The sequence below is a fragment of the Notamacropus eugenii genome, chromosome 5, assembly GCF_028372415.1.
Source record: "Notamacropus eugenii isolate mMacEug1 chromosome 5, mMacEug1.pri_v2, whole genome shotgun sequence".
In the NCBI taxonomy this organism is placed as follows: domain Eukaryota; kingdom Metazoa; phylum Chordata; class Mammalia; order Diprotodontia; family Macropodidae; genus Notamacropus; species Notamacropus eugenii.
In genome coordinates, this window is record NC_092876.1 from 193636167 (window position 1) to 193651519 (window position 15353).

A 15353-nucleotide genomic window follows, 5' to 3' on the forward strand; every position below is an offset into this window, starting at 1 on the left:
ACACTGGGTAAGAGTATACACAAAGGTAAGTAGTCTTTCACAAGTAATACTGAACAATGGTCCACATCTTTACCACTGGTCATTCCACATACTTGGATTGTACCTGCTCCTTATCTCTGCTTCACAAAGGAAGTCCCTTGGTTTCCTTTAAGATGAAACTGAAGTATCATCTTCCACATTAGGCTTATCCTGATCCCCACAACAGCTAGTGACCTCCCTCCCAAACCACTCCCATTTAACTACTTTGAATATATCTGTGCTTATCACTTTATACTTATGCTGTATGTATTTATGTATGTATTTGTAGTTTCCCCTATTAGAATATAATATCCTTGGGAATTGGAATTATTTCTTTCTTTGTACATATATTCCCAGTGCCTGGCACATAATAGGCACTTAGTAAATACTTCTTGATTGATTGATCTAACAATTGCCTGAAAGATTTAGAAGACAGAAGATCTTATTTTTTTAATTGTTTCTTGATGAATAAAACAGCAAATACAACTCTCTAGAATAAAACATTACCTATCTTTCAGCCTCTTTTATTATGAAAAGTTTTCTCCTTCCCATATCAAGATCATTTAGTACTTTTTAGAAGATGTAACAGCAGAAATAAATCTATTCAATTACCCTTTGATAATAAACATCAATTGAAGAATAAAACAGGGAAATACCAAAAGTATTTCTAAAAGAGGAGATCCAGGCCTAAGTGAGATTCCCTGTAGAATGATGACGTCCTACAGATGCTCCTGTTTGTAGATGACATTGAGTTAATTTCACCTAATCCCAAGATAATGCAGAGCCTCCTTGAAGAGTTCCTTGATCACTAAAAGGCCTGACCATTCACACTGGAAAGACCAAGTGGATGAAGAATCTGTGTTGTCCAGATTTCAACATGCATTTGAATGGATACCTGAACTTTCCAACAATATTCATCTTGGAGACAGTCAGTATAGACGAACAACAACCTGAGCCAAGAATTGAAAATGAGAAGATATAGCTGCATGACTTTTAGGAAGTAGAAAATTCACCAAAGTTTCCCTCAACAGCAAAGGCCCATCTTTTCGATAGAAACATTTTACTAATGTTTCTACTTAGCAGTGACACATGGAACACCATTGCCTCTGAAGAACTAATTATGAGTATCAGAGTGACAATAGAAAGGTACGTGGTTGATGTGAGGAAGTTGTAACATACAACGAACAAGGAATTCCAAAGAAGAACATGAGAAGAGGATTTCATCAAGGGATTGATTGACAGAGAAAATGGTATGAGAAAGGAATGACAGGTGAATGGCCAGAGAGCTCTAGCCCTTCTCTAAATGTTGGGAGAAAGTGAGGAAAGTTCCCAGCACATTGGGTGGACCCTCTGTACTGAACTTTTAAGAGGACATCACATAAAATAATCAGGGTTGGATGGATTATGATTTGCATTATTGGAGGGCTTACCAAATCAATGAGATCATAGTTTCATTTAAGTATTGGGAGCATTTACTTTGCATTTATTCAGAATATACTTATTTAAGTACTTGTTAGCCTCCCTTTGCTCTATCCTTGGTAGAATATAAGCTCTTTGAGAGCAGGGATTGTTTCATTATTTTTAATCATTGCATCCCCAATGTACATTTGTTGTTTTTCAGTTGTATCTGACTCTTTGTGACCCCATCTGGAGTTTTCTTGGCAAAGATACTAGAATGGTTTTCTATTTCCTTCTCCAGCTCATTTTACAGATGAGGAAACTGAGGCAAACAGGGTGAAGTAACTTGCCCTGGGTCACAGATCTAGTAAGTATTTAAGGTTGGATTTGAACTCAGGTCTTTCTGACTCCAGACCTGGTACTCTATCCACTGTATCACCTAGCTGCTCCATGCCTGGTACATATCAAGCACTTAATAAAAACTTAATGATTGTGCTCTTCACCCAAAATATCTAGGTCTTGACTGCCACATCAGCAATTAGGTCAAGGTGAGCTGAACCTTAACACAATAGTTGTCATACCTCTATTTAGGCTTTTCATTCTGCTTAGAATAGTTTCCCTCTGTCTAAGAAGTCTGACTTTTTTTTTATTTTTTAACATATTTATTAGTGATGAAGCAGATATGATACTTGTCCCCAAAGAATTTATAATCCAGTAAGAAAAATAGGATATGTATATAATTATATGTACAGAACCATACACATATAACTATAATACAAAAAAGTTATACATATATAAAATAGGTACAAAGGGCTGTGAGAATTCAAAGAAGGCAAATATAATTTCTAGGTAGGAGGATTAGGGGACACTTAATGTAGCAGGAAGATTGAAAAAACACTGGCTCTGGAATTAGACTTGGATCTGGGTTCAAATCCTGCCTCTAATGCTTATTACCTTTGTGACCTTGGGAAAAGTCACTTAACCTTTCTGGGCCTCAGTCTCCTTTATATAATGAGAGAGTTGTACCAAGCAGCCTCTAAGCTCCCTTTATGGCAGGGATTCTGAATACTTTTTTGTTTTATGGATCTTTTCTACAATCTGATGAAGCCTACAATCTGATGAACCCTTTTTCAGAAAGTTTTTAAATGCTTAAAATACAAAGGATGAGAAGGCAACAAAAGATTAGTGGAAAAAATATACTTGTTTTTTTCTCCTTGTCCAGCGCCATAGACCTTCTGAAAGCTATCCAAGGATGTCTTTGGGTTCTGTGAACCTCAGATTAAGAACCCATGCTTTCTATTCTCTATCAACCTTTGAACTTAAGCCTTGATAATTGGGTAGAATTTCAGAAAGTAGAGATGCAGAGAGAGAGAGAGAGAGAGAGAGAGAGAGAGAGAGAGAGAGAGAGAGAGAGAGACAGAGACAGAGACAGAGACAGAGACAGAGACAGAGACAGAGACAGAGACAGAGACCATGTAGATATAGTAAATATAGGAGCCAATGCACAAAGACAGAAGTTTAGGGGAATATATTTCCATTTCAGTGGAGTGTGAAGTATATATAGGCTAGAACCAGACTACAGAGGGCTCATTATCACACAGGGAATTTAGACTGTATTCACTAGACAAACATGGAAGGATTCTGAGCACTGGGACAGCATGGTCAGAGTTACTCTTGGAAAATCAGCAAGGTCAGCAGTGTGAAGGATGGGTTAGAGATCGAAAGAAATTAAAGTTAGGTAAGCCAGTTAAGGGGCTCTTCTTCTAGTTGAACTAAACTGACCAAATCACTTCCAAGGTACCTTCCAATTCTGAGAGTCCATGTCAGATGGATTATGATATAAAAAAGGAGGCAATCATCTGTCTATTTTTTTGGAGCAGTAGCTATGAGGAATAGGATAGTAAATAAGAGATTAAATCCTTTTCAAGTTCCTCCCTGAAGATTTCCTTTACGAATCCTATCATTAATAATTGTTTCATGTCTTCTTGATCATATTACTCCCTTCCCCTCCTCCCACTGGAATCAGATGGAAAAATATCTGCAAGGTAAATTTTGTTTCATAATGTTGTCTAAGGAAAGCAACTGTATATAAATAATAAGTATACAGCTACATTCTGCAACTGAAGCAAGACAGAGTGGCAAGGTGTTTGGTGGAGTCCTTGGCACATATTGCTGGATTCCAAATCTTCCACAGAGACTTTTGAACATACAGACAGGAGAGAAATGACAACAGACATGCTATGCTTTCTGCCATGGAGCTCACGGGTCTGTAAGATCTAATCCTTTCACCTTTCTCAGTGAAAATGAGGCTTCAAAGATGATGATGATGATGATTTTTGCTAACCTTTACATAGCAAAGCAATTCACAAAATTGTTTCCTCTGATCCTCACAACAACCCTGTGAAGTAGGTGCTATTACTATTCCCATTTTACAAATAAACTGAAGTTAAGAGACCTGCCCAGAGTCAAGTCTGAGGCAAAATTCAAAATCAGATCTTCCTGATTCCAGGCATAGCTTTCTACCCCCAAGCAAAGCTCTTGGTGAACACTATGAGCTTTCAAGAAGTGACAGAGACAAACACTGGGGAGGGCTAACGCAACAGAAACTCTTTCTGGAACCTGAGAAGGGCTGAGAATAGCTAGCCCTTTGGTCAGTCAGTAAACAAGTATTTAGTAAATGCTTACTCCATGCCAGTCACTGTACTAAGTGCTGGGGATACAAGGAAAGGCACACTGTCCCTGTTCTAAAGAAGCTCATATTTTAAAGGGGGGGTCGGGCAGAGCTCTGAGGCCAGGGGCCTTCTCCTCAGCAAGAGTGTTAAGGGGCTTTCACACTTTATACCTCCATGCCTATTGCGTGTATGGACTACTGTCTTATACCCTGGGCTGGAACTAGGAGATGAGAGATTGATTCCTCTAGTTCTGTGACCCACACCTTGGCTGGGCAGACTGTGACTGGGGTAGAATTGGGGATGCAGAGAGTCAATAGTCCTTTATAGGGATAGACCTGGGACTGAATGGAATGTTAGAGTATATTGATGCTAGTAAGGCATTTATCTTTTTATTACCATTTTACTTAAAACTATTAGACTATGTACTAAAATAATGATTCTTTGAACAGAGACTTTTAATGGATGGCTGTGAGAGGGAAAGGCATTGGCTAAGCAGGTGAGAGCACAAGTTGGTAGAATTGATTGATGGACACACATACATATACACCACTCTCCCACAAATGAACAACAGAACTCTGCTGTGAAGATGCAATTCATTGGATGAACCAATAGATTAGTGCCCTTAAGGTCTTAACTGAGAGGTGGAGGCAGTTGACTGGACTAATACCCACAGCACTCCCTCATGGCTACACATATACTTACATATATACATATGTATCAGAAAACTATATAATCATGCAACCCAGTACATAATTCTGCTGCTAGATCTAGTCTGTAAAGTGCTTTTTTTTCAATAGAAACGTCACTCCTCTTTCAGATGAGGTACAGCAGACAACTGGAATTTATGCATTTAACTTACGCTATTGTCAGCTTCTCTTAAAAAACATTCCAAATAAGGACATTTGTCCAAGCAATGAATTGCCCAAGTCACGGAAGTAATGCTGGTTTTAGAAAGCAGTCTGTGCTATTGATCTAAATCACCATATTGCATAGAACTGTCAATATCTACTAATAAAATCATGCAATTGTCTTCCACAAGAGTAATTATAAGTTAACTAAAAACAAGTTAACTGAGTCTTGTCCTTTTATTAATACCTAGGGTGATATTATACTAATAATATAAAAATAGCTTCAGTTATTTATAGTATAAAAATAAACCTTAGGGAATGCAAAGAGCCAGAGATACCTAGCTTTGATGGTTCCATATTCCCTCTTAAATGTTTAACTATTTTCTCAGTTTATCATGATTATTTGAGAGAGGCACATAACTCAAATGCCAATATTCTTTTAAAATGAACCTAGTTTTTAAAAATGCCATTGTCTTACATTTCTCACTAAGTTAAAAAAATGTAAATTATGAACACTGGAAAAGTCTGGATCGCAAATAGTTTATTAAATATTAAGAGGACTTCTAGGTTTGCAGGCTTTGATGCCTGAGACAAACATCCTTAGTGGTAGTATCAATAGTAGAGGGCAGCTCATATTCATGACATTCAATACCTGCAGTCTGAAAGTCAATTATATTTAGACATGTCTCTTCTCTATAAGAAGCCTGAAATCAAAAGACTAACCCTTTCCAAATGTAAACAAGGTGTCTTCCTCTGATCAAGTCTCCTCACCAGCCTTCAGGAAATTATTAGCAATAGATGTATATCTAATTCACTGAGTGAAGGTCACATTTCTATTTTCATCATAGTAAAACTGAGATTTCCCAAGGTCACAGGAAGCAGGCCAATTTATTATGCTTAATCACACAAGACATCAAAGAAGGAACGTCTCAATAACTAATGAAATAAAAGCAAACTATCTGTTTACAGAGATGTATAAGATTATGAATGCTGAACTTAAGGCACTAATGTGTTATCTCTAAATTATGATCGTAAAAATAACAATATTCATAACAATAAGAGTAAGTCACTTACTCAGTTCTTGGCCATATATACAAAGCTTCGAGGAAGGTCACACACTTATTATTATAAAGGAACTGAGACTAATTGACTTGCCCAAGGTCGCGTTGCTAATTGTATGTGAGCCCAAACTCCTCAGGTTTTGACAAGTCCAGTGTTTTTTCCATCATATCATATCTTAAATCGCCAGAAGTTACACATACTCACAGTGTATACATTATAAGGATGTAGTATCTGGTATGTGTTTTGACTGTCCTTCTAAATTTGGGGCTTGAGTAGGTGCATTTTGTTCAAGAGACTGGTTTTTTGTGTGTTTTGTTGTTGTTTGTTGTTGTTGTTTTGAGAGAACCTGATCTGCCCATAAACATTTTCACCCCTCTGGCTCTTTCAGCCCTGCTCCCTTTCTCTCCCGCAGCAAGACAGGGCAAAACAAATCAAACAAAACCTAGGAGAACAGATAGGCTCCAAATGCAGCTCCTGGAGGGCACCGGGTTCGAATCGATTCTAAATTTGCGGATTCCAGCAATGCCCACCCTGACCTCAGGAGCCTGGGCGCTCCTCTCTCCCTGACAGCAACACATGGCACTGAATTTTAAGGAGCAGGCACATACACACACACGCAAACTTCACTCCTCCACCCTAATCTCCCCCGTCTCCAGCCTTCCCCCCTCCCCTCCCCCCAGTCCCTTTCCCCATCTTTGCCCAGCCTGGGAGGTAGAGGCAAAAAGAAGAGTTCTGATCAGGCTCGTTTCCCCTGTCACCACCCCCCACCATTAGAGGGGCAGCAGCTGTTATCTTCCGCTGCCTGGGTGAAGGGCGGCAAGGATATCTCCCAAACACACGCGGACCTTTGGCCTGCTTGGTGGAGAAAGCAAACGCCCAAGAACCTACAGGTCCAGGGGAGGGGCAAGGGTGTGTCAGATAACAGCCTGGAGCTGGAGGCCCAGTCCCGCCCACCCCTCCCGGCTGGCTGGCGGCGAGCTCTCCTCCCGTGCAGCCCCCTCCCCTCGCTCGGCCCTGCCCGCTGGTCCTTTCTTCTCCTCCCTCCTCCCCTAACCCTCCCAATCCGGCACCCCAATCTCCTCCCCGCCCTCCGCCCCCCGCTCCCCCTCCCCCGGACCGGGACCACCACCACCACCACCACCACCACCACCACCTCCCAGCCCTACCTGCTGAGGAGTGGATCTTCGATTTCCTCTGCAGAGACATTTTCAGAGCTTTGTCCAGGCCCGATGTGTTCGGCATCTTGCTCCGGGTCAGGATCGGCCCTCGGCCTGGATGGCATGCAGGGGCTGGAGGAGGAAAGCAGCGGCTGCGGCTGCTGCTGCGCGGGCTGCGGCGGCTGCTGCGGGGGCTGCGGCGGCTGCTGCGGGGGCTGCGGCGGCTGCTGCGGCGGCTGCTGCGGCGGCTGCTGCGGCTGCTGGGCCGGACTCCTGGCCATGGGCTCGCGCCGCCGCCGGCTGGGCTGCAACAGTTCTCAGTGCAGCTCCTGCGGCCGCCCGCCCCGCTGCGGCTACTGCGGACTCCGCTGGCCTCTGCGCAGCGGGCGGGGGTGGGGAGCGGCTCTGGCGGCACTCCGCTCCCGACCTTCCGCCCGAGCTAGGGGGAAGGAGAGAGGGGACGAAAGCAGGAAGATGATAAGAGGCTGGGCAGCAGAGCCAGGGCAGGCACAGTGGGGCCCAAGGTTTCCTTCGGTGCTGGGCCGTGGACTAGGATGGGAGGGCCTGGGGACGTGGGGACTGGCTGTGGACTTTGCCAAAGCTTCAGAGAGCTTAGTTTCACACCCACCCTGCACACCCATAGACACACGTCCCCGAGATGTGTCCGCCTGCCTGCGTGTCTCCCTGTCTGTCCGCCTGCCTGTCTTACTGTCTGCCTGTTTGTTTTACTAATCTGCCAGCTTTTGTCTGCCTACCTGTCTGGCAATCTGTCTTACAGTCTGCCTACCTGCCTGTCTTTCTGCTTGTTTGTCTGTCTTACTGCCTGTCTTCTTGTCTCTCCGTCAGTCTGTCTTCCCTACTGGATATCTGTTTGCCTTCCTATCCGCCTGCCTGACAGTCTGTCTCTTTTGTCATTTATTCAGTATGGCAGAATGTCCCTCAACCCTTTATTCATTCTCTTCTTCTACACCAAATGCATGTTCTGCTGGGGCATCTGTGTGGATTTTCTGGTGGTATCTTTGTGTGAGTTCTGGAGGCTTTGTGTTCCTAGTATGTGTTCCTAGTATACCTATGTTCCTGGGAAACCTGGAAGTCACACGGATCTCCAGCTTTCCTCACTTAACTTCAGCTAGACTGCACTCCATTTCTCCTGTTGCAGGAGACGTTTTGTTTGTCTTTATGGATTAAAGTATTAGGATTGCTGGTTGCCTCAGCTGGTAGGCTTTATTTAATGGTAAATAAAGCCCATACTGCTTGGTGCTATTATTACATTATTAGTTTGCATCTATCAAGCCTCAGTGACCTTCAGAACAGAGCACAAAAGGAAAAAAAAAGACAGCCTTCCCATCAGTCCCCTCTTCCCACACTTGTGCCTGGTTTGTCCTTTATTCTTGAAGAGGACTATGACATCAGGGAGGTGATGAGGTGACTTGCAAATGAATTGATTTGAGGAAGAAAGGCTATCCAGTCACTAACCTCACTTTCTCCTCCTGGGCCATCTGGGTCCAGAGGTTAGATATAGATCAGGATGCCTAGAGATGGTCCAGGATGCAGTGGAAGACCTTGGCCTTTTTAAGCTAAGATCTTTGAGTGATGGAATGCCCATTCAGTGAATAGGCCCTTTAAAGCAATGGCCCCTTTAAAAAAAAGAAAAAAATCAAACCTGGAAGGGAAGACCCTCAGGGTTGCAGAACCAAAGAGAAACAGTTACTGTTTATATTCCCTCTGAGACTGGAGGGCCGGAAAACTATTCTTTGGTGCTTGGACTGAGCAGGAACCTATTGTTGTTCAAGCAGGGAAATCCAGAATGAATTTGGTTTTAAGGCTCTCTGTCTTTAAGGAAAAAAATCTAGCCAATAAACCCCAAGTTAACCAGGAATGATTCAGGCCCTCCAAATTTACCTTCCTTTGGACAGAACACCCTCAGGTAAGAGCATGCTGCCAGAGGAGAGGAGAGGTGAGGGGAGGGGAGCGGAGAAGAGGAGAGGACAAGCAGAGTTGCCCAACCAGAACTGGCCAGCTGGGTCCCCAGTCAGGCAACTCAGACTATTCACAGGTTGTGATTTGTCCTTCATTCCAGAAGAGAACCATGACATCAGGGAGGTCATGATATGACTTACACCCTTCCCACCCCTAGACTGACAGACAAGGAACAGAGAAAAAAAATGAAAACAAAATTATCCTCCCACAAGAGGTCCCTTGGGCTACTATGGAAGATGGAAAACTAGGTAAATAAGATGGATCCTGAACAAGTCTGGTTGTTTGCATTATTATTCATCCTGCAGAAAATTTTTCTTGACGTCAGAAAATATTTACTATTTTAATTAAAGCATGTAGAGCCATAGGCTGTTAAATTTAGAAGGAACTTAAAGGTCATCCTGTTTGAATAAACTCCTTGATACATAAGGAAACTGAGGCCCAGAGAACTTAAGTGATTTACACAGTCAGAACAATAATTGGAATCCTAGATTTCTCCATGCAGTGAATTTTCTGTTAATATCTAATTGCCTCTGTTATGTAATATTGTTCAGTCTTTTAGGGCTATGAAGCCTCATCCCCAAAATAATATGGAAAAGCCCTATGATTCCATCAGCTTTGAGATCCCCCTTCACCAATGGACACAACTCACTTAAGATTTAGTAAATGAGTCCTGGAGAGTTGTCTGAATCATGTAGAGGTTAAAATTGCTTGCCCAGGGCCACACACCTAATAAATATGAGAGGAAGTATCAGAACCTAGATATTCCTGACTCCTGACCCAGCATCTTATTTATTATTTGATTTGAAGCTGAAACTGTCCATATATGTTGTCTCCCTCATTAGAATATGAGCTCCTTAAGATCAGGAATTGTCTTATTTTTCTATTTGTATCCTAAACACAGTGCTTTGCAGGTAGTGCTTCATAAGTACTTCATTCATTCATTCATCTTTATAATAACCTCATAAAGTTCCAGCACTTAGCACAGTGCTTGGCACATAGTAGGTCCTTAATAGATTTAGGCACAACATGGTAGAGTGGTAGATGAGTGCAATAATATAATATATATTATATAATACTGCAATAATATATATACAACACATTATTGCATACATGCTTATATTATACATGTGCAAGAATAGAATATATTTTATAATAATGATAAACATTTATATAGCACTATTTCCTTTGCCAAGCATTTTATGACTATTTCATTTGATCACATGAAAAGCCCTTTTAGAGTGATACAACTATTGTTTTTATCCCTATCTTAAAGATGAGGAAACAGGCTAAGGAGTGATTTGTCCACCTAATAAGTGCCTGAGGTGGGATTTGAACAGTCTGACCCTCAGGTCTTGTGCTCCAGAAGTGTCAAACAGGGCTACCTGATCCAGATTAAAATAATTAGAAAATTTTTAGCAAAATAAAGTAAAATGCAATAGATAATGTTAATAATGTGTTCTAATTCAATATGAGGCAGCCAGAATCCTTATGAACCATTTAATGGCCCCCTTTCCTATTTGAATTTGACAGCAGTGCTAGACTGCCTGTATGAGGAATTACTGCCTACTAAAGTATTTTTTCCTTTCATTGTGATGCTAAGAGCCCATTAATTCTGATACCAAAATAAATGACTTTGTAGCCATTAAAGTTTTTAAAAATTGCATTGTTATCACTATTAAAGTCACAATCATATAGTACCCCCAACTGTCCCCCTTTTTGTACTGCTACAGCAACATCTCCAAAAAGAAATAAATTATCCTTTTAAGAGGTAAAATTATGTTCTTGCTTTTATTGAGGGTGGAAAATATAAAGCTTTCACACTTTGTCTTGGAAGTACAAATCCCTTAAAGTGGAAGTACCCTTGGTCCCATAGTCTCCTATCTCCTTCAGGGTCTTTCTTCATTCATCTATAATTCCAGGTAAGAAGTTTGCCTCATATTTTATTGAAAACAAGTGAGGCCATTCACAGAGAGCTATCTCTTTTCCTCTCCTCATTTCATATCACCCAGATGCCTTCTGCCACTATTTCCTCCTTCACCTATATCATATGAAAAGATGACCCTTCTTGTTGCCAAGACCTGCTGATTTTACCTTTGTAACACCTCTCCTCTGACACTGCCACAACCCTGTTACATACAGGTCCTTATTACCTCATGCCTGGACAATTATAGTAGTTTACTACACAGTGTGCTTACCACAAGTCTTCCCCCTCCCCAGTCCATCCTCTACTCAGCTGTTAGTGACCTTCTTAAAGTATGGAACTGTCAGCCCCTCTTAAAAGTATAGAACCATGTTACCTCTTTACTCCCAATAAACTCCACTGGCTCCTTATCACTTCCAGAATAAAATATAAAATCTGTTTGGCATTCAAAGCCTTTCATAAAGCTCCCTGTTCTCACCTTTCCAGTCTTTTTACATCTTACACCTCCACCTCCATGTACTCTTTGATCCAGTGACATTGGCCTCCTTTCTGTTCCTTGCTATATCTCCCAACTCCAGACATTTTCACTGGTTGTCCCTTATGCCTGGAAAACCCTCCCTTCTCATATCTGACTCCTGGTTTCTCTAGTTTCCTTCATGTCATAACTAAAATCCAAGCTTCTGCAGGAAGCCTTTCCTAGCTCCTTTTAATTCCAATGCCTTCCCTCTGATGATTTTTCCCCCCAATTTATTCTGCGTATATACATACATAATAAACATATATATATCATGTATTTGTCACCTCCTTAATCTCAGGAGCAGGGCCTCCTTTTTACTTTCCTTTGTTTCCCCTGTGCTTAGCCCAATGTTTGGCACTTAATAAGCATTTATTAATCACCTACTATATGCCCGGCACTGTGCTAAGACAAAAGAAAAATGTCTAATGACTGAATGAATCTGTCATCCATCTTCAATTTCTCCTTCTGCACTAGCTCCTTTCCATTCACTTACCAACAACAAACAACAAACTGTCCTGTAAACAAATTTACAAAAACTTTCTTTTCCCAGTTTCAATTCCCAGTTGAAATGACTGATTTAGGCATATTAGTTGTCAATGTATTTGAAGGGCTTTCTTGTGGATTAGATTTGTCCACCTTGACCCCAGAGGGTAGAACTGGGAGGATTAGGTGGAAGTTGCAAAAAAGCTAAAGGTTTGATATAAGGAAAATTTTTCTAACAATTGGACTTGTCCCAAAGTGGAATGCGTGGCTTGATGAATTAGTTGATTCCTCCTCACTAAAGGTCTTTAAGAGGAGGCTTCATGTGTAATCATCTTTTTTTAAAAATTATACTATGTTATGCAAATATTTGTTTTATTCAATAAATTAAAAAAAATAAATAAATGTGAAAAAAATTTTTAAAAAGAAAAGGTTGCATGACCCCGTGGGAATTTTGGAGAGTAAATTCTACCTCAGCTACAAATTTGACTAGATAGCATCTAAGGGTCCTTTTTAATTCCTTGAGGCCTCTGCGTTCCCATCAACCACTTATTCCTCAGACCTTGTAATCTGATCTCAGTCACCATCTCACTGAAACCTCCCTCTGAAATTCCCCGCTGATCTCCTAACTGATAAGGCCAAAGATGTTTTTTTTCCTCAGCTTTCATCCTCTTTGATCTTTCACCAGCATTAAAACTATTGACCACTCCCCCTTCCCTTCATATTCATTCTTTCCCAGGAGTCTGTGACATAACACTCTTTTGGTTCTTTTCTTATTTCTTCAGCCACTTCTTGTCTGACATTTTCCATATTAACTCCTTTTCCTTCCATTTCCTTAATGTAGGTACTCCCTCATGGCATGGTCCTCAGCCCTCTCTCTTTGCACTTTCTCTTCATGATCTCATATACTGGCACATCTTCAACTATCACCTTTATGTGGAGGACATCCACATTTATAGACGATCATAGGATAAAAGGATCATAGTTCTGGACGGGCCAGCAAATCCAAATGTTTTATGAACACATCAAGAAACTGAGTCACAAAGAGGCTAAGTGACTTGCCCAGGATTATATGGCTAATAAATGTCTGGGGCAGGATTATGAATCCAGGTCTTCCTGACTCCAGTTATAATGCCCTAGCAATGACATCAACCTGTCTCTTTGATGAATTCAAGTATTGCATTTCTAATTACCTACTGGATATCTCCACCTGGCTGTCTGAGCTCTCAAATTCATCAGGCCCAAAGTATAAATCAGAGTATTTACTTCCAAAACTGAACTTTGCCCTGACTTTTCTGTTTCTGTTAATAAGAACTACATTCTCCTCAGTCACCTTGAAGCAGACCAAAGTCCCAAATGCCAATGAAAGTATAGACATCATTTTGTTGTTCTTAAAAGAGCAGTTTGGAAGGTATTGAATAGATGAAATTGTAAACAATCTTAGTTATATGTTGTGGTTAGTTTATAATAACTGAGGAAATAATCTGAGCAAAAATAATTTATTAGTTAGGCAGTTAGAATAAATGGATCAGTGAACTCCCCAGTCAGTCCAAAGACCCTGAATATAGAGTGAAGCAGATTTTCATAAACAAAAAACAATAAAATAAGGCCAATTATTAATAATAAATGCAATGAACCAGGAAAAAAATTAGAATACAAAATTAGGTAATCTAATTTCTAACTGGAGGAAAGATTAGGGGTTTTCCAAGGTGGGAGGAGGATGAGTAGGTTTCAAAATCCTCTATTCATAAAAGAAAAAGATGTTGATTAATTGCATTCACCTGCATTTATGAAACAATAGGTTATTTATACAATCTTGTTTTCCATGGATGAATAACAGAAAAATAACAAGATGGAGAAGAATACATGTGGCAGCACAAGATGGAGTCAATGTTCATAAAATAACATCTGTTTGGTTCCCTTTATTCTCACATTAAATCAACTCCATTTTCTAACTGGTCTTCATTATATTTCATCATATGTAAAATTACAAACCTCTTGTACACATAAAATCAATGCAGGAGAGAATTCAAAGAAAAGATATTGATCTCGAAAATATCTTTGCATTTAACATCTCTGATAAAAGTCTGACACATAAAATTTACAGAGAATTAACAGAAATAGAACTTAGTTATTTCCTGATAGACAAGTTTTCAAAATATAGAAATAAAAGTTCAAAAGAAAAAAATATGAACAACATAGGAAAAAGTATTAGAAATTGTTAATGAACAGTGAAGGGGACATTAAAAGAACTCTAAGGTTTCATTTCCACTGAATTAACACAGTTGTCAAAAGATCAGAAAATTCAATGTTAGAGGGACCGTAGGAAGAGAAGTATGTTAATTCATTGCTGGTTATTGTTGTTTTTATTCAGTCATTTCCGTTGTGTCAGACTCTTTGGGACCCCATTTGGGTTTTTCTTGGCAAAAATACCAGAATGATTTACCATTATCTTCCCCATCTCATTTTACAAATGAGGAACTGAGGTAAACAGGGTTTAGTGACTAGCCCAGGGGCACACAGCTAGTGTCTGAGGGCAGATTTGAACTCAGGAAATCTTTCTGACTTCAAGCCTGGTACTCTATCCATTGTACCACTCAGCTGCCTCTACTTTACCGCTACAACTGCAAATCAGAACTATGCAAGAAAAGTTACAACATTGTTCATACCCATTGACTCAGAAATCCCCAAATAGAGATTTTGCCCCAAGGAGTTAGGAACAGCGAACAAAAATATTCATAGCAGCATTATTGTAATAATAAAAAATTAGGAATAAATCAGGAATAAAATGGGTGCCCAGTGTTTGGAACATCCCCGAACAAACTACCATTTGAATATAATAGAAGATTAGTAGACATTATAATGTTTATGTGCATATAAGATTTACACAAAGAGATACAGAGAGAAGAAAGGTCCAAAGTAATAATATACCCAGTGATTAAAACAATGTAAAAGCAACACTAAATGGGAAAAAAAACTCAAACCAGGTCAAATACAGTGGACACTGTTGGTAAGAAACTATTAAAATTCAAAGGCACAATCTTCCTCCCAGTTAATAATCAGTAAACCGCAAATGGGAAAACTGGATGTTCTATCAGTCATCTTAGGCAACTTTGCCAAACTGCTTGGAGGAAATGTACTTGGGGGGTGATCTATTTGGAGAGGTACTTTTTATTTCAAAACAAAATGTACACTCAAAAAAGAGAGTTTGTTTCCATCTCTAAGTACAACAGTAGCAGAGCAATAAAAGTAACTAAGCACAATTAGGACATGGTACAATTGCAAGTTTAATTATTATAA

At 40.2% G+C, this 15353-nt stretch overlaps 1 protein-coding gene across 1 annotated transcript in view; it reads right to left on the reverse strand.

The window, feature by feature from the left end:
* ATP8A2 (ATPase phospholipid transporting 8A2) overlaps positions 1–7362 on the reverse strand; it is a 761757-nt gene extending 754395 nt beyond the window's left edge. The window contains exon 1 of the mRNA XM_072611751.1: positions 7165–7362. Within this exon, the coding sequence (XP_072467852.1) occupies positions 7165–7240 (76 nt within the window). The 5' untranslated portion in view covers positions 7241–7362. The remainder of the gene's footprint in view (positions 1–7164) is intronic.
* Positions 7363–15353: the final 7991 nt, after the last annotated feature.